General features: G+C 38.4%; 1 protein-coding gene across 1 annotated transcript in view; it reads right to left on the bottom strand.

Annotated features, from left to right (window-relative positions):
- Positions 1 to 1257: 1257 nt before the first annotated feature.
- The window catches only part of LOC149240843 (FGGY family of carbohydrate kinase), a 434066-nt gene continuing 408000 nt past the window's right edge, over positions 1258 to 27323 (bottom strand). The window contains exon 15 of the mRNA XM_089373849.1: positions 1258 to 1702. Coding sequence (XP_089229975.1) covers positions 1580 to 1702 — 123 coding nt within the window. The 3' untranslated portion in view covers positions 1258 to 1579. The remainder of the gene's footprint in view (positions 1703 to 27323) is intronic.

The following is a 27323-nucleotide window of genomic DNA, read 5'->3' as shown; positions in this document are numbered from 1 at the left end:
TCTATCTTCAATTACTGTTGATGATTGGAAATATTAATTATTGATGAAAGATTGTTAATTGAAGAATTGAATTGGGCTAAAGTAATTGAAACATCATAGAGCAGTGTATAATTTTACACCTCTGCCACATATGCAAAGTTTATGGAGTTACTATGCGAGTTGCAGGGCGAGTTGTAGACCCATTCAAGAGGGCTGAAACCTTGATTGGATCATATTTTGATAAAGTTGACTTTCGTTGACTTTGAAAGACTTGGACTCATTTGAAGGAGGATCTTTCGGAGGGTTGACTTGGTGATTGGAAGTGGTCTTGGTCTAAGAGGTCTTGGATGTCTCATTTTGACTTGGTTCTATAAGAAGAAAAAGAGTTTGACTGGGTTTTCCCTTAGCAGAGGGATTTTGTCCCAACTAAGAGCCTACATCTTGTGTCTTTTGTTCTTGTGACCATACATTTATTATTTGGTAATTGCTTGATGAAAGAAGAAATAATAAAGAATTAAAGACCAACACAAAATCACAAGTAATTATCAAGGAAAGAGGAATCAAAACCCTAATTTCTACCCAAATTGATTTCTCAACCAAGCCCATGCTACATGCCAAGACAGTGACATTTTGATATTTACATGATTTTTCTCTTAAATTTACACGATGCTTTAGTTTATTGCAACATATTCTATGATTTTTTTTTAAATATAATATATGAGGTGACCCAAAATGTGTTAACAAGGGTCTCATGGAGAGATTCATTCCTTCCCTCACACTATCGTTATTATTCTCGTGAAAGCATGTGCTACAATGTAATAATGCTGGCTTTGAAATTTCAAAATAGAAACATGAATTGAAAAATAGAGTTTTTCGGTTTTAATTGAGTTGCAATACACTAATGCATGCATGACAGTCTGTATCATATGTATATGACCTACATAAACACTATATCATTGACATTATCATGAAGAATATCCGAATTTTACTAATAAAATAGTAAACTTTGCATCATTTGTTGAACTCCTTAATATAAAGAGAGACCAAAAAGAAGAATCTGATCAGAATAGCAATTTCTATCCTCGCGTTAATTCAACTCCTTCAAATGTACATTCTCTCATCCGACTTCTCAATCTCAGACTTCAATATCCATTTTAAAACACATCTAAGTCTATAAAGTGCAACCTTTTGGTGAAACAAGATGATTTGATGATTGAAACTTTAACTCTTGCAATACTCAATCGATTGAGGGGCATGATAAGGGCACTGGAATATATATTGTTAGACACAGACCAAAAAAACATCGCAAAAGCTTTAATTATAATACAAAGCCAGTGACAGCTCGTTTCTTTACTTGCGTTGCATATTTTCGCTTCGGAATACAATGTTTCTGCTATGCATAAGGTGTCAATGGAAGCCTATCCACCGTGGAGCTAACGAAATGACTAATGTTACAGTTAATCCATGATTTGGAACGTTTCTGACCACTTACAGTGAAAATAAAGCCATAATATTCCCGTATTAAAACAAATATGAGACAATGCTATCAAATGAGAATTACACTTGAGAGTTTTGTCCATGATACAACATAATGTTTAATTTAACTAAGAGCATCACTTATAATTGCTCGATAAGAGAGTTGTTGTTCATATAGTGCACGAAATATACGGTATTTTGCATCATGGTATTTCTTCACCTCGGGGTCTTGGCATGGCTGGAACACCTGCAAACCAATCAATAATATATTATTATGCATTGTCCTTGGGCTGATTTACTTCAATATATGGAACTCCTAAATCCATGTTCCTTGTAATGACGAAAATATTTAAGAAACAACAGGAACTTGTTTTCTTATAATGTGATTAAAGGATCCGATTATTAGATATGATCATGTGACGAAATTGCAAAGGAGAAGTCAACACATTGAATCTACACTTAAATTATAGTTTTACTTTTCATTAGAAAAAGGTGTAAAGATGGAGGCATGTTTTAAACAATTGATAAAAGAAATTCTCTCTGAATTGCATATCCATCATGCAAAAAATAAATGTGCAACATGTATGCTTTGGGTATGTGCCATCTTGTGGGATTTAAAAACGTGACAGTTTGTCGATGGGGCCTGGTTAGACGGCAAAAGAGAGTGTTTCATAATCCGTTCAAATCCCCCCAAGCACATTTCTCACCCCTCATGAGCTGTCTTGCTTGTGTAAGAGGGCCACTTCAGTAAATTTGACTCAAGTGCACGTCCTGTGCAAAGAACATATTTGACCCCTCATGAGATGTCTTGCTTGTGTAAGTGGGCCACTTCAGTAAATTTATCCCAAGTGCACATCCGAGTTTCCTGGTTTGTTTGTGGACTGAGAGCTGCATAAAAAGGGGGCTGAGTTTCATCTATTTGCTGGCTGAGTTACAGCCACTGTGTGGGCAGAGTCTGTCACTATTGAGGGCCGAGTTTCTCTTGCCGAGAAGAGTTGAGTTAGAGCCAAAACACTGAGGTCGTGTCACTGTTATAAGAGGAATGTGTTCAGCCACTAAAGGGGGTCAAGTCCTGCTATTTCCTTGGGATCGAACTACTCCATATTCAGGTTGGCTGAGTTCACTGTCCATACGTTGTCTGGTTGAATGCATTCTGTTCCAGATTTGGGGTAATGGTGCATCTTGTTGGGGTTTTTGGCTGTTTGTGAGAGCAGAATTCGAGCTGCTGTTCTGGGTCTATTTTCTGAGCCAGCATTCTTCATTTGGGCTGTCAGTCATCATCAAAAAGGGGACAGATATGCTGGAGATTGCACTGCTGAAATCTACACTAGGTTCCTAATACATTTCGAGTACTGTAACTCTGGATATTAAGTGTTAAAATTGGCAACTAGGGCCAAACTCCATGTCGGTCATCTTATTTATGGCAGCTGATATTTTTCTTGGATCCCTCTAATCGAGAAGCGTAGGATTGATCTAAAGATCATCTGATTCCAATAAGTATTCATGGAGATATGAATTTATTTGTGTTATGGGACAATTCGTCAAGGTCGGCCAGCAACTAAACTGCCCCCTCTTGTGCTCCACGTTTTGGTATAAATACAAGTGCCTTGCAAGTCATTTGTACACACAACTCTCTCGAGATTTCTTCTTCTCCACTTGTTTTGGGTTTTAGTGGAAAGAAGAATCTCTAAGGGAAAAACGCAGTCCTAGAGGATGATGCCCTAGTTGCAGAGGATGGTCTAACCGCAGTCCAAGGGAGGACATCTGGCCACAGTAAAGAGGCTCCTTCACAGCCTAAACCTGCTCCTATACACTGCCCTAATCTACCCTAATACGCTGCCTAAAGGATGCCCTAATCTGCTGTCATGAGGAGGCCTTAAATGTGCCCTAGCCACAGATCTAGGGAAGGGTTACAGCTGATGCAAAATGTTCCCTAGCCGCACGTATCATCACAGCAAAAGAGACTTCTAACGCATACCTAAAACGCTGTCATCTTAGCTAGCTGTTAGGCCGAGTTTGAGGGCTAAACACATGATGATTGTGACATGTTTTGAGGACCGAATGTTGTGCTAGGCCGCAGGCCATAGCACCACAGCTGGGCTTGCGTAGGGCAGCAAAGGGTTGTCATATGCCCTAAGGCAGCAACCCAGTTAGGGAGGGGTTCTATTAAGGTATGCCGCAGTCCTTCAAAGGTTGTTTGGAAGTCTGTTGGAGAATCGAAGGCTACAACCATATGAAAGTTTGAGCAGCAAGTTTGATATTGCTATGTGAGGATAGGTAGGACTGTCTTAACATGAAGGCTGTCCACCCAGTATTAGAATGATTTCCAGTGCAGCATATAGAGAGTCCTCTTAACAATGAACTATGCAACAAATGATAAGATATGACAGTATTGGAGCAGCATGGTGTGGAACGCTGCTACAGCATGACAGACATCATAAAGAAGTGTAGTGCAACATGTTGTGTGCATGGTAACAAAGTGCAGCACTGTGATAAAAGGAGTGGCAGCATGATGAAGGCAACATGGTAGAGTATGGAGCAGCAATAGTACAACATGGTAATGATGAACATATGACAGCAGCAAGAACATATGGCAGCAGCAAGAAGGTATTGCAGCATGTATTTGGGTGCAGCATAGTGCAATGAAGAGCTCAGCATAGTGCAGCAAGAGGAAAAGCAGTATAGTGATGGGTACAATCATGATTAGTGAAGCATGATGAGATGTAGCATGGTGCAGCACGGTGAGGTGCAACATGATGATGAGATGCAGCACGATGATAGGTGCAGGTCACTTTGGAGAATCAGTTGAAGCAGCATGTCTTCAACTGATCTCATGTGTCATCTTCTTAGAGATGATCTATGCTCTTATCTAGATACGTCAAAGAGTTGACTTTTGTTGTAAATGTACTATCTCTCTCTCTCTCTCCACTGAACTATTGAAGTACATATAACAAGAATTGATCAAAGGTTTCCCCACATTGGGGTTTGTCCTGGCTAGCGCCACATCTTGTGTCCTCTTGTTTTGGCTTGTCTTCTGCGATTTATGTTTATGTTTTCTCTGCAGTTTATTTTAACGTTGATGTGATTGCTAATCTGGAAAAGATATTGAGCTAACTGTGAAAATTGAAGTAAATTGCTCTAAGCATAGAACATACCTAAAATTAACATTAAGTGAAATAATGGGCTGTGTTCTTAGATTTGTGGCTGTCATAGATGTATATCTATGGACTGATTTATGTCTCAATAAATCATAAGTTTCATCCTTTTGATTTAAAGTGTTTATTTGAAAACCCTTGGCATTGTGTATATACCAGTGTTGCACAAACCGCGATATTATCGCCGAAAGAGCCTTTGCCGATTTTATCACCAGAAATTATCACGATAATTTACCTTGTTAAAATAATCGCAATAATTTCGAAAATATTACAAGAAGATGGGAAATTATCGGCCTGTTACAAAAAAACACAAATACAAGTTGCAGTTTGGGTTTTCCAAAGGTCATTTTCATTTTTTCTTGTGCTAAGATTGAGATATGAGGGTTGTGTGAGTCTTGTGAACATTTTTCATCAAGCAAACAAGGAAAAATCCATAGTTTTCTTTGCCATCCGCTGAGCAGTTTTGGAGTGGAGATTTACTCCAATATACCACATCCATATTTCCAGGTATGTAGAAAAAAAATTGTCTTCCTTTCCTTTGTTTTCCAAGATTAGTATATACTATAAATTTAGAGTCTGTCTCTTCTCACCCTCTTTTGAATTTCCACATTTGTTTTGTGTGGTAGGTCCAAAACTTGAAAATTTAATCAGAGCTCTACAAAATGGCAAAGTCATTCGACCAAAAGTGGGAGTTTGGTGAGCCATGTAAGGATGATAATAGAACAAGGCTGAGGTGCAAGCTCCATGGAATGGTAGTGTTTGGCAGAATCACCCGCTTGAAATACCACCTTGCCAAAATCCCAGGGCATGATGTAAATATTTGCCCTATAGGCACCCTCGACATTGTCCCTATTGCAAAGAACTCAATTCTTGATACTACTAGAAAGAGAGATTAGAGGGAAGGACTAAGGAAATTCATGGGAACCACAAGCTTCTCAAGGGCGAGGGAAACCTAATCCTTGGCCACACCTTAGTCCAGTGTTATTATCGGATTATCGTTATAGTATCTAGAATCTAGATGCCTCGTGACGATCATCTCATGAGATACATTTATTTTTGTTTTAATGTGATTTTGTATTGAGTTTTAACCTAAGTAACTTGACACGTGGATTCGGGATTTGTTGGATACGGGGATTTGAGAGTCGAATTCAGACACATTGACCCCCCGGAACAGGGCACGATTGGATACATTATATATATATATATATATATATATATATATATATATTAAAAATTAGATATTTCTTACACAAATTCTCATTAATGATACAAATTCATTGATTTCAAACATAGATCTTTATCTAGATGTAATATTTACTGCTTACAAAGTAAGTTAGTAACATTATAGTATGCATAGTACATACAAAATTCAAATACGTGTCACATAAATGATAAATCAATGAAGCATAAATTCTAAACTCATAAATAATAAATCATAATACATATTCAATTCATCAATGATCCAATAGGAGAAAGACAAGATAGTAAGATAAAGACACTGACCGCTGTAGTTTTCTCATTAAGTCATCAAAATCAAAATGTTTTACATAGGTAGTGCAATGCCAATGGCAAATAGAAACAGAAAATACAAAACAACTACAAGTATACACGCCTCAAGGCAATAGGTAGTTCATGACTCATGAGTCATCAATCCTCATAGTCATCATCAAAATCAGCATCATTGTCCTTAGCATCATCGTCACCACTACTCTCCTCCACTGCGTCCTCCTCCCTTGTATCCAAAGTCGCCTCCACATCCGTGTTGGCCAATGCCAATTCAACACTGTTGTCCAGACCCATGTCATCAGGAAAGACATCCCACATCTTTGTCTTTCCCTTCACCCACTCTTCCCTCTGCCTGTAAATAAGACGAAGGTTGGTGTGCACATATACCATTGTCTCTTCCCTGGATTGCTCAAGCCTGCTTTTCTTAACACTATACAGATTCCCATATGTGCTCCAATTCCTCTCGCAACAAGAGGATGAAGTCACCTGAGAGAGGAGCCTCATGTCTAACTGCTGTAGAGGAGGGCTTGTTGCCCCATGATTTTCCCACCAAGAATAGGGCTTCTTAGCCCCCCTGTCTCTAATCACATCATATCCTGCAAATCGACCAGTGCCAGTGGAAAACTCTGCAAATGCATCCTCCACCTCATCAAGCAATGCTTTATCTTGAAAAACCCGCCTGAATGTGTAGGAATTTACAGGGTAAGTTCCTCAGAAAGAATACCAAAAGGACACCGCTCACAACCAGATCACAGATCAATACACCAGTATTTTTGACGTGGTTAAAACCCTCAAAGAGGGAAACAGTCCACGGCCTGTCCCAACGTGGGTACTACAAGCAATTTATTAATCAAAGAATGAAAATTTACATAAGCTTTTCTCATGCACGGATTACCCGAACAATGACCCTCCATGCGCTTTAAATAGAACTCATGGACCAATCGGGTGTCAAGCCACGGATCAAGTGTCAGTAATACCGAGGAGAGAATGAACCGTCGGATCACTACATATCGTGACCGTCGGATTGTAAGTTACAAAATGTACAACGGTAAAGAAACACACTTTACCTAACTCTATACCTAACTCTATACTAGACCAAGTTGAACTTAACTATTTCCTATGTGTCGGAATATCCTAACATCCCCCCTTAAGAACAACTTGGGATAGGATTGAAGGATTTACAAATATGACACAATAGGAGAAGGAAGGAGGCACTAGAGCCTATCCCCCCTTAGTGACAACTTCCTGAACTCCAAGCATATATCGAAGTTTAGTGAACTTCGCCTCTGTGAGAGCCTTTGTGAAGATGTCTGCAACCTGATCATCTGTTGAACAATATTGCACTTCAAGAACATGGTCATGAATGAGCTTTCTGATGAAGTGCATGTGTAGTTCAATGTGTTTGCTGCGCTGATGCTGGACTGGATCTTTGCATAGCTGAATGGCACTTTGATTATCACACCAAAGTGTGGTTGGATGCTGCTGCTCAAAGCCAAACTCTGATAGGATCTGACGAAGCCACAAGGCTTCCTTACTAGCTTCCACGGCACCACGATACTCTGCTTCTGCTGACGAAAGAGAAATGGCAGCCTGTTTCTTACAAGCCCATGTAATAGGTCCTGAACCAAGAGTGAAGACATAACCGGCAGTAGACTTCCGATCATCAGGGTCACCAGCCCAATCAGAATCAGTGAAACCAACTAACAGAGGAGCTGCTTTGGCACTGTAATGAATCCCAAACTGTACTGTACCTCGAACATAACGAAGTATTCTTTTAGCTGCTTTCCAATGACTTTCACGGGGGTTTTGCATAAAACGAGCAACAAGGCCAACAGCAAAGGAAAGATCAGGACGAGTATGGGTTAAATACAAGAGTTTTCCTACAAGTTGACGGTATAAGGTAGCATCAACTTCAGGAGAAGTACAAGAGACTGAAAGTTTGACTCCAGACTGAAAGGGAGAAGGGGCTGGCTTACAGTCTTCCATGTGAAAATGACGAAGAATATCACAAGCATACTTGGACTGGGAAAGGAAAATACCCTCCTTGGATTGCAAGACTTGAAGACCGAGAAAATAGTGTAAGTGTCCTAAGTCTGTCATTTCAAATTTCTTTTTAAGGCTGGACTTCACATGGTTTATAAGGTTGGGATCACTACCAGTAAGAATAAGATCATCAACATAAAGAACAAGGATGATAAGAGAGTTGCCCACTTTCTTGGTGTAGACAGTATTGTCAGAATGACACCTAGAAAAGCCAGATTCTAAAAGAAAGCTATCCATTTTGGCATACCAAGCCCGAGGAGCTTGCTTGAGGCCATAAAGGGATTTCTTAAGTCGACAAACAAGGCTGGAGTCTGTTTGTATGAAGCCAATGGGTTGTTCCATATAGATTTCTTCCTGCAAGTCCCCATGCAAGAAGGCAGATTTAACATCCATCTGATGGACTTCCCATTTTAAAGAGGCAGCAAGGGAAAGAACAAGGCGGATAGAGTTCATTTTGGCAACAGGGGAGAAGGTTTCAGTGTAGTCAATGCCTTCAACCTGTGAAAAGCCCTTAGCAACGAGACGAGCTTTATGTTTATCAACTTTCCCATCTGGTCCATACTTGGTTCTGTAAACCCATTTACATCTAACAAGTTTGCGTCCCTTTGGTAGAGGAACAAGATCCCATGTATCATTTGTCATCAATGAATGATATTCTTCATTCATAGCTGCTTCCCAATGTGGATGGCCTGAAGCTTCTGCAAAAGTGTCAGGATCATGATTTACTGGAGCTTGAGCCAGTAAAGAAGAGGCTCTTTCAAACTGAGAACGTGTACGTCGCTGATCTGTAGGATCACCGGCAAGATCACCTGCTGCATCCCGAGTAGCACGGACCCATCTTGGAAGTTGAGGATCCTGAGAAGGTGGGGGAGGATTATCATCCTCGCTTTCATCATCTGAAGAAGAAATGTTTTCAAAAGTAGAAGAGATAGGAAGAGGTGGCACATCCGCCGGACTAGGCTCGCAGGCCGATTTATTTTCATCAAATTTTACATCTCTTCTAATGATAACATTTTTGGACTTAAATGGAATAAGTCTATAACCTTTTACATCTTCAGAATATCCAACAAAAGTACATTTCTCACTCTTAGGTTCTAAAGCTTTATGCTTTTCATCTGGAATATGGGCCCATGCTTCACTTCCAAACACACGAAAGTGACTTACATCTGGTTTAATGGAACTCCAAGCTTCTTCTGGAGTGATATTCTCTAGAACCTTAGTAGGAGTGCGATTGATTATATAATTTGCACAATTAATTGCTTCGGCCCAAAAACTAAGACTGAGTCCTTTAGATTGCAGCATACAATTAGCCATTTCCTTTAAGGTGCGATTTTTCCTTTCAGCTACACCATTTTGTTGTGGAGTGTATGGAACAGTATGTTGCATTTGAATTCCATTTTCGGTGCAAAAGTTGATGAATGTGTTTTTAACATATTCTCCACCATTATCAGTTCTTAGCTTAAGAATTTGATGTCCAGATTGTTTTTCAACAAAGGCTTTGAAGGCCAAAAATGTGTTAAATACTTCGCTCTTGAGTTTTAAGAAGTATACCCAAGTGCGTCTGGAGAAATCATCAATGAAAGTTAAGAAGTACTTGCAGCCAGAGAATGAAGCAACAGGAAGAGGACCACATAAATCACTGTGCACAAGCTGTAAAGGGGCTGAGGCGTGCCAAGAGGCACGTTTGTCAAAACTGTCCCGATGATGTTTTCCGAGTACACATCCGGAACAAACACCATCTCTGCAAGATACCATAGGAAGACCTGTCACCATATTTTCTTTACATAGATGCTGAAGGGAGCGATAGTTTAAGTGACCAAATCGCTCATGCCAAAGTTTGCTCACTTCATCATTATGAGCAACAAATACTGAGGGAAGATTTGATGACCCAAAGTTGTGAAACTTATACAACCTTGTGGAATCATCAGCAAGACCAGTAGCTAGAATCTGTTTAGGATCTTTTAGATCCTTGATTACAACATCATGAGGTGAAAATTCAACAATTTTACCTTCACCTGAATGAGTTATCTGATTGACAGATAGAAGGTTGCAGGATAAGGTTGGAACACATAATACATCATTAAACTGACCATTGTCTAGATGAACAGTTCCAGTCCCTACAACATTAAGAGATCTATCATCACCAACATATATATTTTTGGTGTTACAATCATTTAAAGAAGAAAACATGGCTTGGTTTTTGGCCATGTGATAAGAGGCTCCAGAATCAATGAGCCACTCATGAGAATGAGAAGAAGAAGAAGATACATTTAATGCATAACCAAACTGAGATGATTGACAACGACATGCAGAAAGTGCCATTCCGGAAGTTGAAGTTGAAGTAGGCTCCACATGGATGTTATGTTTCTTCATTGTGGCTTCCAAGGCTTCCATCTTCTTAAAGCATTTAGATTCTAAGTGGCCATCTCGATTACAAAAGTTACAATGTCTATCAGTCTTCTTCCATTTGTTTTTATTGGTCTTATCATTTTTCTGAAATGATCTTTCATTTTGAGGCTGAGTTGGTTTAGGACCATTCTTTTGAGGATATGACTTCTTAGGATTCTTTGAATTTGGTTGTTGCTGGGCGGCTAACGCTTTCGTGGAAGAGTTTCCAAGATTAAGAAGACCAAGGTGTAAGAGTTTTTCTTGTTCTCTTATTAAGGAATCACAAAAGGAGTCAAAGGAAGGGGCCTTGTAGTCTTTTCCTTGACAAATGAAAGCTTCCCTTGTAGAATGGAAAGTGGAAACAAATACAGAGTAGGCTGGTCCCAACTTAGTAAGGATGGAATAAATAAGGTTACCATCTTCTTTCTTAACTTTAACACCTTCCAAGAGATATCTAAGGGTCTTGAATTTGGACAAGAAATCTTCAATGCAAGAAAAATTATTAGGATCCAAAGTAAGCAACTCATTTTCAAGTTGATGGGCTCTAATTTCATTTTTAATCCCAAAAACTTTAGCGAGTTTTTCTAATGCTTCATGAGGAGTCTCAAGGTCTGCAATGTGGAATCTAAGATCAGGAGAAATAGACATCCCTATCAAACCACGTGCTTGATCTTGTCTATTTTCCCATTTTGCAGCCTTGTCTTCATCTTTTGGTTTCTTCTCTTGGTCTGTGGCTATTCTGAAGAGACCTTTACTTCTAAGTAAATCTTCCATGTAGGCTACCCATTGGAAGTAGTTAGTGCTGTCAAGAATGACTTGGCATGGACTTTCCATTTTTTTAAAAAAACTGAAGCTAAAGATGCTGAAAGTAAGTGTTCCAATGGATAGATCTCGAAAAAATAGGCGGTTTTAAAAAAAAACGGCTCTGAAAAAGGCTTCCGGATGAAGAAGTTATGGCTTTTTGAAAAAAATTTGTTGACGTTGCCGACAAAGTGCGCGAATGTGCGGGAATGAAAAAATCCGCCCCCACAAAATGGAGACTTGAACCCAAGACCTCTACTCTCTTAAAATAGCTTTGAACCAATTGATCTATACAAAAAATTTGAGAGAGAGAGAGAGAGAGAGAGAGAGAGGGGGGGGGGCCTTGGTTTGCGTGCTTGCCTTGAGAAAGCTCTTTTTCCCTACAAAACACAAAACACAAAACCCAACACGAATATGCAAAGAAAAACGAACCTTGCGGCTCGAAGTTAGCTTTAGCCAAAAAACTAGAAATTTTTAAAAAAAATCTCAAAGTTAGCTTTAGCCGAAAAACTAAATATTTTTCTCAATGTTTCTGATTTTCCGAGATCACACTAAGGTGCAGGGAAAAGAGCATACACATGAGAAAAATCCTTCCTTTTTGTTTCTGATTTGCCCAGATCGCACAGAGTCGCAGGGCAAAGAGCATACGCAGAAATGAAAGGTATAGATCCGGTTAAAAAAAAAGGCTAAATAAACCGAAACCGAAATAAGCAGAGAGAAAATAACAGTAAACTGCAAAAAAAACACTATATACCTCCCGATCTGAAAAATGACGCAGCTAGGGCTACCAGAAACCTTTTCGCGTGAAACGAAAGGGGTTCCTCACTGGAACAGATGCTCTGAACGCAACAGAGCAGTCCTTTCGGCCCGAAAGCAGTCAGAAACAACAGATCTAGGAAACGACAGCCACATGCAGTTCTACCGGCTTCAGATTTGGATCACCAACGGACGCGGCCCTCAAATAGCTCTGATACCATGTAGGAATTTACAGGGTAAGTTCCTCAGAAAGAATACCAAAAGGACACCGCTCACAACCAGATCACAGATCAATACACCAGTATTTTTGACGTGGTTAAAACCCTCAAAGAGGGAAACAGTCCACGGCCTGTCCCAACGTGGGTACTACAGGCAATTTATTAATCAAAGAATGAAAATTTACATAAGCTTCTCTCATGCACGGATTACCCGAACAATGACCCTCCATGCGCTTTAAATAGAACTCATGGACCAATCGGGTGTCAAGCCACGGATCAAGTGTCGGTAATACCGAGGAGAGAATGAACCGTCGGATCACTACATATCGTGACCGTCGGATTGTAAGTTACAAAATGTACAACGGTAAAGAAACACACTTTACCTAACTCTATACCTACCTCTATACTAGACCAAGTTGAACTTAACTATTTCCTATGTGTCGGAATATCCTAACAGAATGCATGTTTCCTCCCCTGTGAGATTTCACCATCCATGTGAGGGAATTTGCGGGAAGGTCCACCATTCAGCCCACTCATGGCTGCAGTATTTTGGGTTTAATGAGTGAGCCAAACAATGTAAAGGTGTGCAATTCTTGTCCCATCTGCTGACAATAATATCCTGTATAGTACCACAGAAGGCCTCTGGTGATGTCTCATACTTAGGGCACTCACTCTGTAGAATAATGCTCCTCATAGACTCAATCATGGAATCCCATCCCTCATAAACCTCTCCTAGGATGGGTTTGTCTGTATCAGCAAATCGAAGCAAAGAAATGATAAGGTCCATGATCTGAATAATTAGATCTACCCTCTCCCACCAAGCATCATCTAGCACCGTGTCCTTCACTCTTTTAGAGGCTACTTGATCTGTCTTTCTCCAAAAAGACCAAAACTCTGAAATAACCATGGCCTCAAGAGTGGTCTTGACCTCCCTCAACCTCTTCAACATGATGAATGAAGAGGAAAACCGTGTATCCACAATCTTCAACAATGATAGATTGTTGTACTCCTTGTAGATAGTGAGGGCATATGTATGGTTTTGTACAAAGTTACGGATATGCCATGCATCCTCAATAATGTTACCAATCCAAAGCACACCAAAAGAAATGGACTTTAGTGCTAAGTTCAACGAATGGACAATGCAAGGTGTCCAAAACACTTGTGGATATTTAGCTTCCACAACCATGCCAACAACCTTGCAAACAGGTGCATTATCTATAATGATCTGCACACAAGAATCAACACCTACATCTTCAATAACTTCAATAAACAACTCACCCATATATTGTGCATCCTTGTATTCGCCAAGTGTATCCACTGCTTTCAAGAAAACTGGACCATTCAAGTAAAGACACCATGGAGTTGATGAGTGGGTGTTGCGCTGGATCTGTCCATCCATAAAAAACAATGCTAACCCCAAATGTTGGCCATGATGCTTTAATAGGCTCAAGCATTTTTTGCACCTCTTCTTTTTGCCTTCGTCAACAATGTGGTTCTAAGCTTCTCTAAACCAGGAGGCACATACCATGATGGAGCCCCTAGAGTTAGAGCTCAACACATCTCAATAAATAGAGGTGAGATTGCAACATTAAAGGATATGAAGTTTTGATAGAACAAAAAGGGAATGGTGAGATCAAGCTCTTCCTGTTTCTCCTTTCGAAAAATCTTGTCTATTGGATCAACTGAAATTGCCTTTCTTTTTGCTGCTTGTCCCCCACTAGAACTCTCAAATGGGAATTTGTTGCTGCCTTTCCTCAAAAATGGAATGGGGTCATCATTCTTGTATTTTTTTTTTATTTTGCAGCCACATTTGCCATACCAATAGTGAACTCTCTTTCCACTTCTTTCCTCTTTTGTAAAGGAACTTGTGTACAAGCTCCAACTCCACAACCTGGTAAAGCCAACAAATGGCCTTTCACACAGTAATATGTGCTTGTGAAAGTACTGTGGCAAAATTTCATCTCCAATTCACATTGCCTCCTCCCTTCACCTTGTTGCTTGGCCCATCTTCTCTTGTGACATATTTCCACAAGGGATATTTCTTAATGTTACCTTTAGGAGGAAGTATTCCCTCAACATTACTTGCAATAGAGGGAATACTTGCAGCAAAATCTGATGAAATTGGGAGAGGAGGGGTATCTTCAATGGGGACATTCTTCACCATCCTTTGCCCCTTACCTGCTGCCCTTGATTGAGGCATGAATACTGTAAAAAATAAACAAAACATGCACAAATTTGTAAAAGAAATGCATATACAAACTGCTATAATATAAATGCAAAAAAATAGAGAGGAAATGCACTTACCTGTTGCTTAAATCTCCTTGAGAATGCTCCACACCCTTGCTCCAAACTCACAACAAAACCACAACCCACCTATTGCAAAAGAAATGAGTGAAAATGATGCAAAGGAAAGGGATTTCCGCCCTTTTATGGCTGTGCAAGTCCCATTTTTCTGGATTTGTTTTCGGAAATCAGGACACGATCCAAATTCGATCGTGTCCCAATCGGACATGAAGTGTCCTGATTTTCGAACACGATTTATGTCGAATTGTGTCGAATTCGGACACGTAGCCCTGTTAGAACGAATCCAATTTCATAGGTTTTAACTATTATCTTGTTAGAGCTTATGACTGAGTTACGACAAAATGACAAATATCATATTTCAGACTTTAGTGTCTAAATCTTATACAATTCATATTGTAGTTTTATTTTCAGATTTGTGTAACAATGTGTCTATTAGATGTTGATGTTTGCTTTAAAAGAATAAAAATTTGAAAAAATGTAAAGGACTTGGGACAAATATCATATTTTCGTATCTATTATCAATGATTGATGTACCACTTGACATCTCATACATTTTATATTGTAGTTTTATGTTCATATTTGTGTGACAATGCGTTTCTTTGATGTTAATGTTGCATAAAAGAATAAAAAAGTGAAAAAAAAGAGATTATTTTTGTATTTTTTCAAGTTTCACGTTAGTTTTTTGTATTTTCCCCGATATTGCCGATAACGGTAAAATCATATAAAGTGCACCTACAACCATACACCAACACATTGTTTGATGAAATGACACAATGACACATTAAATCAAAACCCAAAAATTTAGTGGGAAAATCAAGGTATCCCCAAGAGGGTATCTTATAGTGGTATTAGAGAATGATCTTGGACAACTGTGTGGTTTGAAGGGCAGATTTGAGCAAAGGTTTGAGAATTCACAAAAAACACCGCTACAGGGGTGTCACTTGTAGAAGAAGTTATCAAGTTAGAGAACCCACTCCACTATGGGAAGAAGAAGAAGAAACACTTGAAAAAGGAAAAGGGAAAGAAGCATCCTTTGAAAAAGAGGAGACAATCATGGGAGATAAGGGAAATCAAGAGTTTAACATCGTGCAAAAAGTCCTAAATGACTTGGCTAAGGGCCAGAAGAAGATGGTGGAGTTGATAAGAAACTTAGATAGCAAGGGGGATTCCACCGAAATTCCAATGGGGGAGAAACATACTAAAGATATTGTTAATGGAAAGGGATATAATAGTGGAGAAGCTAGTCATGTACACAACCATGCACAACCACCCCCACATACATAGCAGGTCATCCAGACCCACTATGGCACAATTTCTTAATGGGGCAGCAACTAAACAAGTGGAGCAAAATGACGAGGATATTCCTTTTGGGGATTATTTGGTGGAGTATAGGAGGCTAGGACGAGATTTCCAAGCTGCCATGAGCTTCACAGATTTTTGTAACCTTCATATAAGGAATAATCCTAAAGGTGTTCAAAAGGAAATGAGACAGAACAATGAGCTTCAAAAGACACTTGGGAAAGTGTCTATTCCGTGTTTTGATGGGTCATCAAAATGCTCATCTAGATCATGGGTTCAAGAGCTGGATACCTACTTCTAGCTACATTAAATGACCGAGGTTGACGCCATTAAGTTGGCTACATTACATTTGGATGGGGAAGCCCATGAGTGGTGTTATCATGGGTTAGTGACCTTGGGTCATGCCAACATCACCTCATATTCCTAGTTTACTCAGAGACTCATAAAGCGCTTTGACAAGAAGGATTTGGAGATTCATTTTAGAGAGTTGACACAACTCAAGCAGACTGGCAGTTCAAAAGCTTATATCTCAGAGTTTCAGAGGTTGGCAATTATGGTCACAGATATATCTTGTTGAGAAATCTAAAGCAGTTAGATTAGGTGATTTCTCTTACTTTGATAACTACTTGTGATGTATTTTACTTAATTAGCTTCTTTTTTCTCTTGATTATATTTAGTGTTCTTATCATTAAACAACTACCAAATCATAAAGAACAATGAGACGAGGACATGAGATGTAGGCGATCATGCAGGGCCAAAACCTCTCCTCTTGAGAGGAAAACCCACAAGAATTCTTCTCTTATTATAGATCTTCAAACGACGAATTCTAAGACCTATGACCTTGACAAAAACCCCTCCAAGACCAAGTCAACCTTTCTCCTCGATGAACTTTCTTTCCAGCAATTTTGACCCTAGCAATTTCTTCAGCAATTTTGACCCCAACAGTTTCTTCTGGAACTTCGACCCCAACAGTTTCTTCTGCAATTTCGACCCCAGCAGTTTTTTCTGCAACTTTGACCCCAACAGTTTCTTCATCAATTTTGACCCCAATAGTTTCTTCTACAACTTAGACTCCAACAGTGTATTCTGCAACTTCGACCCCAACAATTTCTTCTGCAATTTTGACCCCAACAATTTCTTTGCAACTTCGACCCTAGCAAATTTCCAACAATTTGAGTTGCCTAGCAACTTTCCGGTACTTCGACTTGCCCAACAACTTTCCAACACTTCGACTTTGCCTAACAACTTTAGAAACCCTAATGCAAGAGAGAGAGAGAGATCCAAAAACTTTGATCTTTCTTTTCTTTTTCTTATCCTTGATTTTCGTCCTTTTCCAGCTTCTTTCTTGAGGAGATTGAAATTGCTTGAGGTGTGTCCAAATGAGGTTGAGTTCCTTCTTATATATAGGCTTTCCAGGTGTACAAATTGCTTCCTTGAGGCCGACTTGATCTTTCATGTAGGCTGACTTGCTTGAGGCACCATGACAAGGTCTTGGAGGGTCTTTGACTCTAATGTGACTCAAATGAATTTTTATTTACAATATGTAACACACTTGTTGTTGCACAGATTGTCTAGGTAGCGCGACAATGCTCAGACCGGGGGTTGTCACCCTGATCCTCGATCTCTCCGTTTAAGCCGTCTCCCTGAAGCAGGCTAAGGGGGGTAGACCCTACGGGAAAAAGGAAGACCAACTGGAAACCAGCTGGCTTGGGAGACAAAGCAGGGGAAAACCAGCACTTGATCGATTTTAGAATTTGATTAGATCTTTAAATGCTTAAGACGAGTGCCTTATGGAGTTAATGAAAACCAAGTAATTAATTAACTGCTACTGCTTATGAAGTAATTTAATGATTGCTTGAAAATATTTACAAAATATCAAACATGTAACGTGCATTATATAATCCAAGCAATGATTAATTTTACCAGATGCAAAATATTCAATGGATGCACAATGCTTTAATAATGTTCCAACAATTAAATTTCTAAAGATCAAATACTTTAAGCAACCATGAAATTTAAATGCTAACCAGATTCAAATAGTTAATCTCCAGATATGAACATTTAAGCACATTTAACTATACCACAACAGAAAAAAAAGAAAAGAAAAAAAGACTCTAAAAGGAATTTCCAAATTTTAATTAGTCTTTTTTGAAAATTTTTTAATTTTTAAATATTTTTATATTTTGATAAAATTTTAAGCTTAAAATAAAACAAAACTAAAATATAAAAATCTAAAATTTAAATCTAAATGAAAATAAAAAATCTAAACTATAAAACAAAATTCTAAATAAAAGCCTAAGGATTAACTTTTTATGCTTTTGGGAATTTTTATTTATTTTTATATCTTTTTTATATTATTTTTAAAACCAAAATTTAAACAAAAGAAAAATAAACTTAAATAAGTCTAAAATCAAAACAAAAATGAAACCAAAAAATTAAAATCTAAAACTTAAACCTTTTAGGATTTTTTAATTTTTAATTTTTTATTATTTCATTTTTTTTAATGAGATTTTGATTTATTTTAAGATAAAAAAAAAATAAAACAAAAAAAACTGAACTTAAATATATCTCTAGAACTAAAACCTAAGCCTAAAGAATCGTATGCGCTCTAACTCCTAAATAAATACAAAAGAACTAAACTAAAGCTAAACCTTACTATATAAAACTCTAAATCTAAATCAAATAAAAAAATCTAAGCTAGCCTAAAATCAAAATAATCTAAACTAAAATGAACTAACGTATATACATTATAATCTAACACTAACTAAATACAAATGAAAGAACTAAACTAAAATCGAATTATTTACAAACTAACCTAAGCTAAATAGGAACAACACTATACATATGAAATCAAATAACTTACGATGAAATAAAATTAACCCTAACCATGAAAACCAAAGAGATCACAACAATAAAACATTGAATGTTTGGTTATGCTGTTGTTTGCAGGTACGCGGATGAGAAGAGAAAAGGTTGCGTAGAGAGGAGCTAAGGCAAGCAGCGTGGAGAGCTTGTTTTGCAGGTTGAAGGCTGCGTGGAATCAAATGCTTTGTCGTTGTCGTGTACGGAGGTCTACCAGCCGGAGAATAATGACGACGCAGGGACCAAAGGAGAGCTGGACGTGCAACACGCAGGTTATGGCAGCATAGGAGCTGCGTGGGTGTGGAGAAAGGCGTGGAATGGCGAACAGATGGAAAAATAGCAGCATAAAGATTGAAGAAAACGCAGGCACAGGGTGAAGCTGACTGCGTGAAGGGTGGGATCCGTTGCAATTTAGGAACAACGATGAAGACAACGTAGAATATGGAGCGTTGTAATGGAAAGGAACCAATGAAATGAGAACACAGGAGTTCAGAGGTCTGAGGACGAAGGGAGATGCCATGATGAGAGTTAATGATGAGAAGATGTGCGATTTCTGGAGAGGCGTGGGTAGTGGCAGAAGGAGAGATAGACAATTTCGGGCAGCAAGGGTGAGAAATGAAACACACAGCAGCAAAACCCTTAATGAATTTTGAAAATAATTTTGCTGGACAGTAAACAAAATGGAAAATCGCTGCCAAATAAAACCTTGAAATTTCCAGATTAAAATGTTATATTCTGCTTCAGGATTTATTAGTAAACCCCAAAAAATTTCTCTAGATTTGGACAAGATCTGAAACCCTGGACTGCAAAACGATGCACCTGCAAAAGCTAGTTTTGAGGCCAGATCTTACCCTCCAGGGCCTAAATCTGGTTTCAAGATTGAACCTCACCTTCGGATCTGCAACTTGCAACAACAAAAACAAACACCCAGAAACAAAATATGCAAGAAACAAAATTAAAAAAACCCTAAAACCAGCTAAATAATTACAATAATTACAAACTGAAAGCTCTAGGTAGCTAGATTTGTCAGTATGCCACAAATATTTTTTTAAAAATTTAAATTTAAGATAAGGTGTTTCAGAAAACCCTTCATGCATCAACAACAAAAATTCTAATGATAAGCCCGGGATCAAAATTGGCTGGGCTCTTCAGAAAATGCATCCCGGAGTTGACTGATTCAGCCGAGAACTTCCCTGAATGCCCGATAATCTCAAAAAAAAAAGATTTCCTACACAACGTAAATCAACCATTAACGAAGAAGGAGAAAACGATACTAAAATCCAAATGTAATGGAGATACCTGCCATCATATTCAGAAATTTAACTACCATTCAAACCCTAGTGACTAAACAAGATACCTGTGTTTAAAATCACTCTTCATCAAGCTATCATCAATGGCTGAAAATAAATTTATGCAGAAAAATAAAACATCTTACAACAATTCCAGAAGAGTAACACCAGCAAGATTTCAACCCCAAAGTCTTTCTTTATTGCACATGAAAAATGACTACAAGAGAGCTTTCTTTAGCACACAACTCTAAGATCGAATGATCTCAAATGACCCTTGACACCCTATTTAAAATAAAAATTTCCCAATGGCTAGTTCGAGTGATCCATGTCAAAATGATCTCGATTGTCGATGAGGACCAAAATCTCTTTTAATCTTATCCATCGAAATTTTAAATGCATTTTAATATATTAAACAATTAAAATCTTGCATTTATTTCCTCAAAACTTTGACTTATTATTATTTTATTTTATTTTTTCAAATTTTTATTTATTTTTAATTTATTTTTAAATTTTATTTTATTTTATTTTTTATTTTTTACTTATTTTTAAATTTTATTAATTTTAATTTTTTATTATTTTTACTGGACCCTCGAACTTAGCCTTTGGAAAAAAAACACCTAGGACCTAGGACTTATGAGGGGATAAAACATTTTCTAACCCTCAAGACACTTTACATCATGACTTGTACAATTTTACATCTCAAGGGGGAAAACCCATTTGACATAGACCCTCATAAACTACCTAGTTCTGCGACACAAACATAATCTAGCAGATCAAGCAATTTGTAATAACCTAACCAAATAGTTAGAATTATCTCCAAATTACTTTTACATAAACTCGACCTAGCACACTAGGACTCCCCTAAGATTCTAATGACAAAATCCATTCCAGCTTTGGGGTTAGGCTGAAGGAAAACTCTGCCGATCATGGATCGGTGAGACAAAAAACCTTCCGGAACGTAGATTATCACTAGAAAATTAGGTTTGCCCAGGCAATTTTCATACATAACTCAGATCTGCTAAGATTATTTACAATTTACACATGCAGACTGGGTTTACAACATAATATGATTGGGCTAATGATGATAGTCGAATGGCACGAACACGTCGATCAAGTGCTCTCCCTTTTGCAAAAAGAGGGGGTGTATTGCTATGGGTAGTTGACATGTTTTGGTCAACAACACCCAAAAGGGTCTTTCATACATGACAATGGCTCTTATGATTTCTTGACTCAAAGACAAGCCCTAGAAGCACTCAATGGGTGCTTGACCTAGAAATAAATTTCCCTTGAGCATGAAACCCCATGCCTCAAGAATGACAATAATAAATTTATTTTTCTCTTTACAATAAATAGTAGTAAATATATAAAATCATGATTACATATGGCATTATGAAGATCGAACCTAGATACATATTTCAACAGTCCCTCTTAACTAGGGAGGTATTCATAATCCATACAAGGTACTTGGACATTCTCAAACTAATGAATTCTCATAAGAAGATTCAGATTGGTGGGTCATCTCATAAGATATCTTATCAGCATATACCAAAGCATCTTATCATACCAACTAGCATTGTCACATAGCAAGGCCTTGAATAACAACTCTATCTCTCCACAAGATCAAAGCACAATGTTGGCAAGACCAATGACTGATATACACCATCATCATTGTCTCTTAAGGCACATACCCCACCTAGGTATTCACAGGGTATGTCCTTTTAGGACAACTCCTATCTTGGAATAACACATCCTCAAGAAGTTCCTCTTCAATTAATCTTACATCTTGGATTCCCTACCACATCTTCAAAAATATCAGAATCAATCTCAAATGCTTACCTCATCCTCCATTCTTTCTTCACAATATGAAGACAAGAATGATGTGTCTATCTCTCCTCATGTCCTTCACTAAGACTTACAATGGTTAGGCTTGGTCTAGTGCATAACACATGAAGTAGACAACCATATCTGTCACTCCCTCTTAACCAGGGAGGACCAACTCATTCCTATAAAAGGAATATACCCAAGCTCCCTCTTAACTAGGGACTTGTTCAACAACAACTCTTTGGTGGAGATCATGGTACTATCAGTTGCTAGTAGAGCTCCTCTTTTCAATGTCATCAACTTAATCTTCTTCATTATGGAGCCTTCATCTTTTAGTTCTTATTCATAGGGCATCAACCATCCATCACTTTCCTTCAACGAATCATAGGATTGGACCAATAGTCATGTCATCCTTCTTTTCATCAGAAAGTGATCTTCCAGTGCACATCTGGCTTTTCTTCATACAACTATCGTTGAAATATGTAACTAGGTTTGGTCTTCATAATGACATATGTAATGATGATTTTATGTATTTGATGTAATGAGAAAAATAAATTTATTATTATTATTCTTGAGGCATGGGTTTCATGCTCAAGGGAAATTTATTTTTAGGTCAAGCACCCATTGAGTGCTTCTAGGGCTTGTCATTGAGTCTACAAGTCAAATGAGTCATTGTCATGTATGAAAGACCCTTTTGGGCATGTTACATATTGAAAAGAAAATTTTATTTGAGTCAAAATAGAGTCAAAAGACCCTCCAAGACCTTGTCATCAAGTCGGCCTACACAAGTGGACAAGTCGGCCTAAAGGAAGCAATTCATACCCCTCAAAAGCCTATAAATAAGAAGGAACTCAACCTCATTAGCACACTCACTCAAGCAAGTTTGATCTCCTCAAGATAGAAGTTGGAAAAGGACGAAAAAGGAGAAGAAAAGCAAGATCGAAGTTTTGGGCCTCTCTCTCTCTCTCTCTCTTTTGTGTTGGGGTTTCTACTGTTGTTGCGCAAGTCAAAGTGCTACGAAGAAACTGTCAGGCCAGGAGTAACTCCAGTTTGGCAGAAAACTTAGAAAACTGATTCGATTTATTACATTAGGTAGCTATTGTTATATACATGAATGTGACTGCTCAGTTCATCTTTTGATGACTGTTCACATTCCAGGTTCACCCAACCGCAGAGGATTAGGTGTCAACATTCCCCCCCTTAATCTAAAGGGATGTTGGTGAGTCCAAGCATCATTCTGAATCTTTCAAGCTTTTCTCTTCCAAGTGCTTTGGTGAAGATGTCTGCAATTTGCTCATTTGTGGAACAATGACGGAGATGGATTGTTTTGGCCTCAACATGATGTCGGATCAGATGATATTTAGTATTGATGTGCTTTGTACGATCATGGAACTTTGGATTCTTGGCCAACTTTATTGCAGAGGTGTTGTCAATCATGAGTGGAGTTGATTGTACTTGTTTTACCTGCAAATCTTCAAGAATTTTCCTGAGCCACACAATTTCTTTCGTTGCTTCAGCTGCTGCCACGTATTCTGCTTTTGTTGTGGAATCTGCTGGAACTGATTGTTTGCGCGATCTCCAAGAGACAGCTCCTGATCCAAGACTCATAGCATATCCTGAAGTAGATACCCCAGTTTCTTTGTCTCCATCGAAGTCTGAATCAGAGTATCCAATCAAGCTGAAGTCGTCCACCTGTGTATACTTGATTCCAAGGTCTTGAGTTCCCTTCAAGTACCTTAGAACTCTTTTTGCAGCAGACCAATGTCCCTCACAAGGCTTTTGCATAAACCTGGAGAGGATTCCAACAGCAAATGAAATGTCTGGTCTGGTAGTAGTGAGGTAGATGAGACTTCCTACAAGCTGTCTATATTTTGTTGCATCCTCAAATTCCTTTCCTTCAATAGATGTGAGCTTTAAGTTTTGTTCCATTGGAGTAGAAAGAGGATTGCACTCTGTCATGCCAAATCTGTTTAACAAATCTCCAATGTATTTCTTTTGAGAAAGAAATATGGATTTTGGATGTTGGGTTACTTCAATGCCAAGATAGTAATGAACATATCCCAAATCAGTCATTTCAAAACTTTTCCCCAATTCCTTCTTTATGGATGCAATGTAGCTTTCATTGTTCCCTGTCATTAAAAGATCATCTACATATACCACAAGATATACAACTGTTTTGCCAACTTTCTTGACAAATAAAGTTGCATCATCAAGATCAAAATGATTGAAGTTGAGTTTCAGAAGATGCTTAGTTAGTTTTTCATACCAGGCTTGCGGTGCTTGTTTGAGGCCATACAAGGACTTCACAAGTTTGCATACTTTTTGTTCATGTCCTTTCACAGCAAATCCTTCAGGCTGGGACATAAAAACATTCTCTTTTAGATCTCCATTCAAGAATGCAGTTTTTACATCCATTTGATGGACTTTCCAACCGTTCTGAGCTGCTAGTGCAAAGAGTGTCCGGATGGTGGCCCATTTTGCTGTGGGGGAAAAAGTTTCCTCATAATCGACCCCTTCCTTCTGTGCAAAACCTTTTGCCACAAACCTAGCTTTGTGCTTGTCAAGTGAGCCATCAGCTTTGTATTTGTTCTTGTAGACCCACTTGCAGCCAATTGATTTGGTTCCAAATGGAGGATCAACCAGCTTCCAAGTGCCATTCTTTATGAGGGCATCATACTCCTTTTGCATCACTTCTTTCCATTCATCATGAGAAGTAGCTTCTTTGAAGGAAGTTGGTTCAAAATATGTAGACAAGTCCAATTCACAATCATAAGTAACATCCATATCAACAGGTGAATTAGAGTCATCTACATCACCTCCATCTTGTCGGTTTGAATTTCTGGTTCCTGTTTTTCCAATTTCATCAAGATGAACACTTTTAAGTGTCTTTGTCAGCCACTTTGGGGGGACCTTTCTGAGATGGTCCAGGCTGCTCTGTTGATTGAGTTGGGACTGAATCAAGATTGAGTCTCCCAATTCTATCAATTACATCACTTAAAGCATCATCCGTTGTTGGAGTTTCATGCAGAGGAGATTGTTCTTCAGAAGAAGATTCCACATGGTGTTCTAGTATAGGAATCCCCCCTTCAAGATGTGGAATCTGATTATCAAATTCTTGAAATGATTTCGTTTTTGCGAATCTATCCAAGCGATCAAGTTGCCGCTCAACAACATTGTCAGATTTGGATGATTCAAGAAAAATGACATCTCTAGATACAACAAACTTTTTATTTACTTCATCATAGAGGCGGTATGCTTTAGAGGTGTTTGAAATTTTGAATACCCCAGGAAGATACACTTACGACTTCTAGCACCAAGTTTGTTTCTATGTACCTTTGGTATCAAAGCATAACAGGTGGAACCAAAGATCCTGAGATGTTTTACCGAAGGAACATGTCCATACCACAATTCATAAGGAGTCTTGTTTCTTATAGCATTAGATGGACATCTATTCTTTATATATGCAGCACATAGAATAGCATCAGCCCAAAACATTATCTTTACATTTTTGAAGAAAAGCATGGATCGTACCATATTCAAGATTGTTCTATTCATTCTTTCAGCTACACCATTTTGTTGGGGATTATAAGGCACAGTTGTTTGATGTTTGATCCCATGTTGGCGAAGATAGTGTTCAAATTCATTTGATGTATATTCTTTTCCATTATCAGTGCGAATAGACCCAATATGAGATTGTGCATCATTTTCAATCCATTTATGAAAATTATTGAATGTTTGAAAAGCATCAGATTTGTTCTTCAATAAATAAACCCAACACATTCTGGTGTAATCATCAATAAATGTCATGATATATTTATTTCCATTTGCAGAAGGAACAGGCATTGGACCACATAAATCTGAATGAATGAGTTCAAGCTTCCTATGTGCTCTTGAATGTGAATCATGAAAACACTGTTTGCTATGCTTTCCTAGAATGCAAGCATCACATTGCTTATGTTTCCTAGGAATTGTAGGCAAACCAGAAACACCATTTTTCTTCAATAAGCGGAGACTGTCATAGTTTAAATGTCCAAATCTAGCATGCCATAATAAACTTGATGGAAGTGTACCTTCTTCATGATGAGAAATATATGAGAAATGTTGTGCATGAGCAGAGGTTCCTTGCAGTTTGAGAAGTCTTTCTTCTTCTATTCCCCTCATGACAAGTGAGTGGTCAGATGCTTTTCTTACCTCAAGCTTGCCATCAAACATATGAATGGAGTGACCTTGCTGGCGGATGTGGACCAAGGACAGCAAGTTTCTCTTGAGCTGTGGGAGATATAGAACATGATCCAGAAGAAAGTCTGGAAGACCAGGCAGTTTAAGCCTGACTGTGCCAAGCCCTGATGGCTTGATTTTTGATTGATCTGCAAAGTATACTGCTCCATCAACATTGTCAGTGAAATCTCCAAAAAAAAAATTTCTATGAGTCATATGACAGGTTGCTCCTGAATCAAGCAACCAATCATTTTTCGAAGAAGCAAGTGAAGCATTAAACAAATCTTCATTTACTCCAATGTTACATTGTGCCTCAATATAGTGAGTGGATTCAGGTGCTTTACCTTTGTCGGTATCAGAGCCAGCCCCTTTTTTAGCTGTTGTAACCATTGTTTTACAACCAGGCCGAGTCAACTCGGAAACGGCCGGGTCAAACCGAGCCATTAAAAAAATTTGCGACCAGGCCAGCAAACCGGCTCGGTTGACCGAGTCAACTATGACTCGGCCTAGTCATCCAATGACCAGGCCGAGTCATAGTTGACTCGGTCAACCAGGCCGAGTCCGTATTGACCAGGCCGAGTCAATGAAAACCGGCTGGGCAGCGTAAATCATGATTTTTTTTCACTTTTTTTTTGGATTTGTGGTAAAGTTAAAATCAGTTTATGGATTCCAAAGGGTTTAGGTAAATTGTTAAGTGCTTTTGGGGTCCATTTCCCCCTCCCAAACCCTATTTAAGACAGCCAAATGCTCTCATTCACTCACAGCAGTCTTATGCATTTGAGTGAGAGTCTTCTTTGAGAATTAGTGAGCAGTTCTTGAGCTTGTTTTGGAGCAGCAGTGAGGAGTCTTGGAGGAGCATTGTAGCTAGAGTGAGGAGCTTCTTGGGCAGCCATTTGGAGCAGCATTGAGGAGCTGATTTTTGGAGCAAGCTTGAGGAGGCAGTTTGTGCCTGGAGGTATTTTTTTCCACCCTTACAAATCTGTTTTTGCTTAGTAAATTTTAGGTGCATATCAAGAAAGCTTAGAGAGTGTTTTTTGTCAAATAAATGAACATTGAATCAATTTTTTTTTTTTTTTTTCATTTTCAGATTGTTTTCCTAGTCAAAAAATGGCACCTAGAGCAAAAGATCCTGCTTGGGCATATGTTGAAATGGTTGATAGTCAGATGTGTTGCAAGTTTTGCCATAAGAAAATTAAGGCAGGTCCTGG

The sequence above is a fragment of the Pinus tabuliformis genome, chromosome 8, assembly GCF_031772625.1.
Source record: "Pinus tabuliformis cultivar Carrire ecotype Pingquan chromosome 8, CPIR1, whole genome shotgun sequence".
NCBI lineage: Eukaryota > Viridiplantae > Streptophyta > Pinopsida > Pinales > Pinaceae > Pinus > Pinus tabuliformis.
Note: the sequence above shows the minus strand (reverse complement) of the source record. Positions and strands in the feature narration are given on the sequence as shown.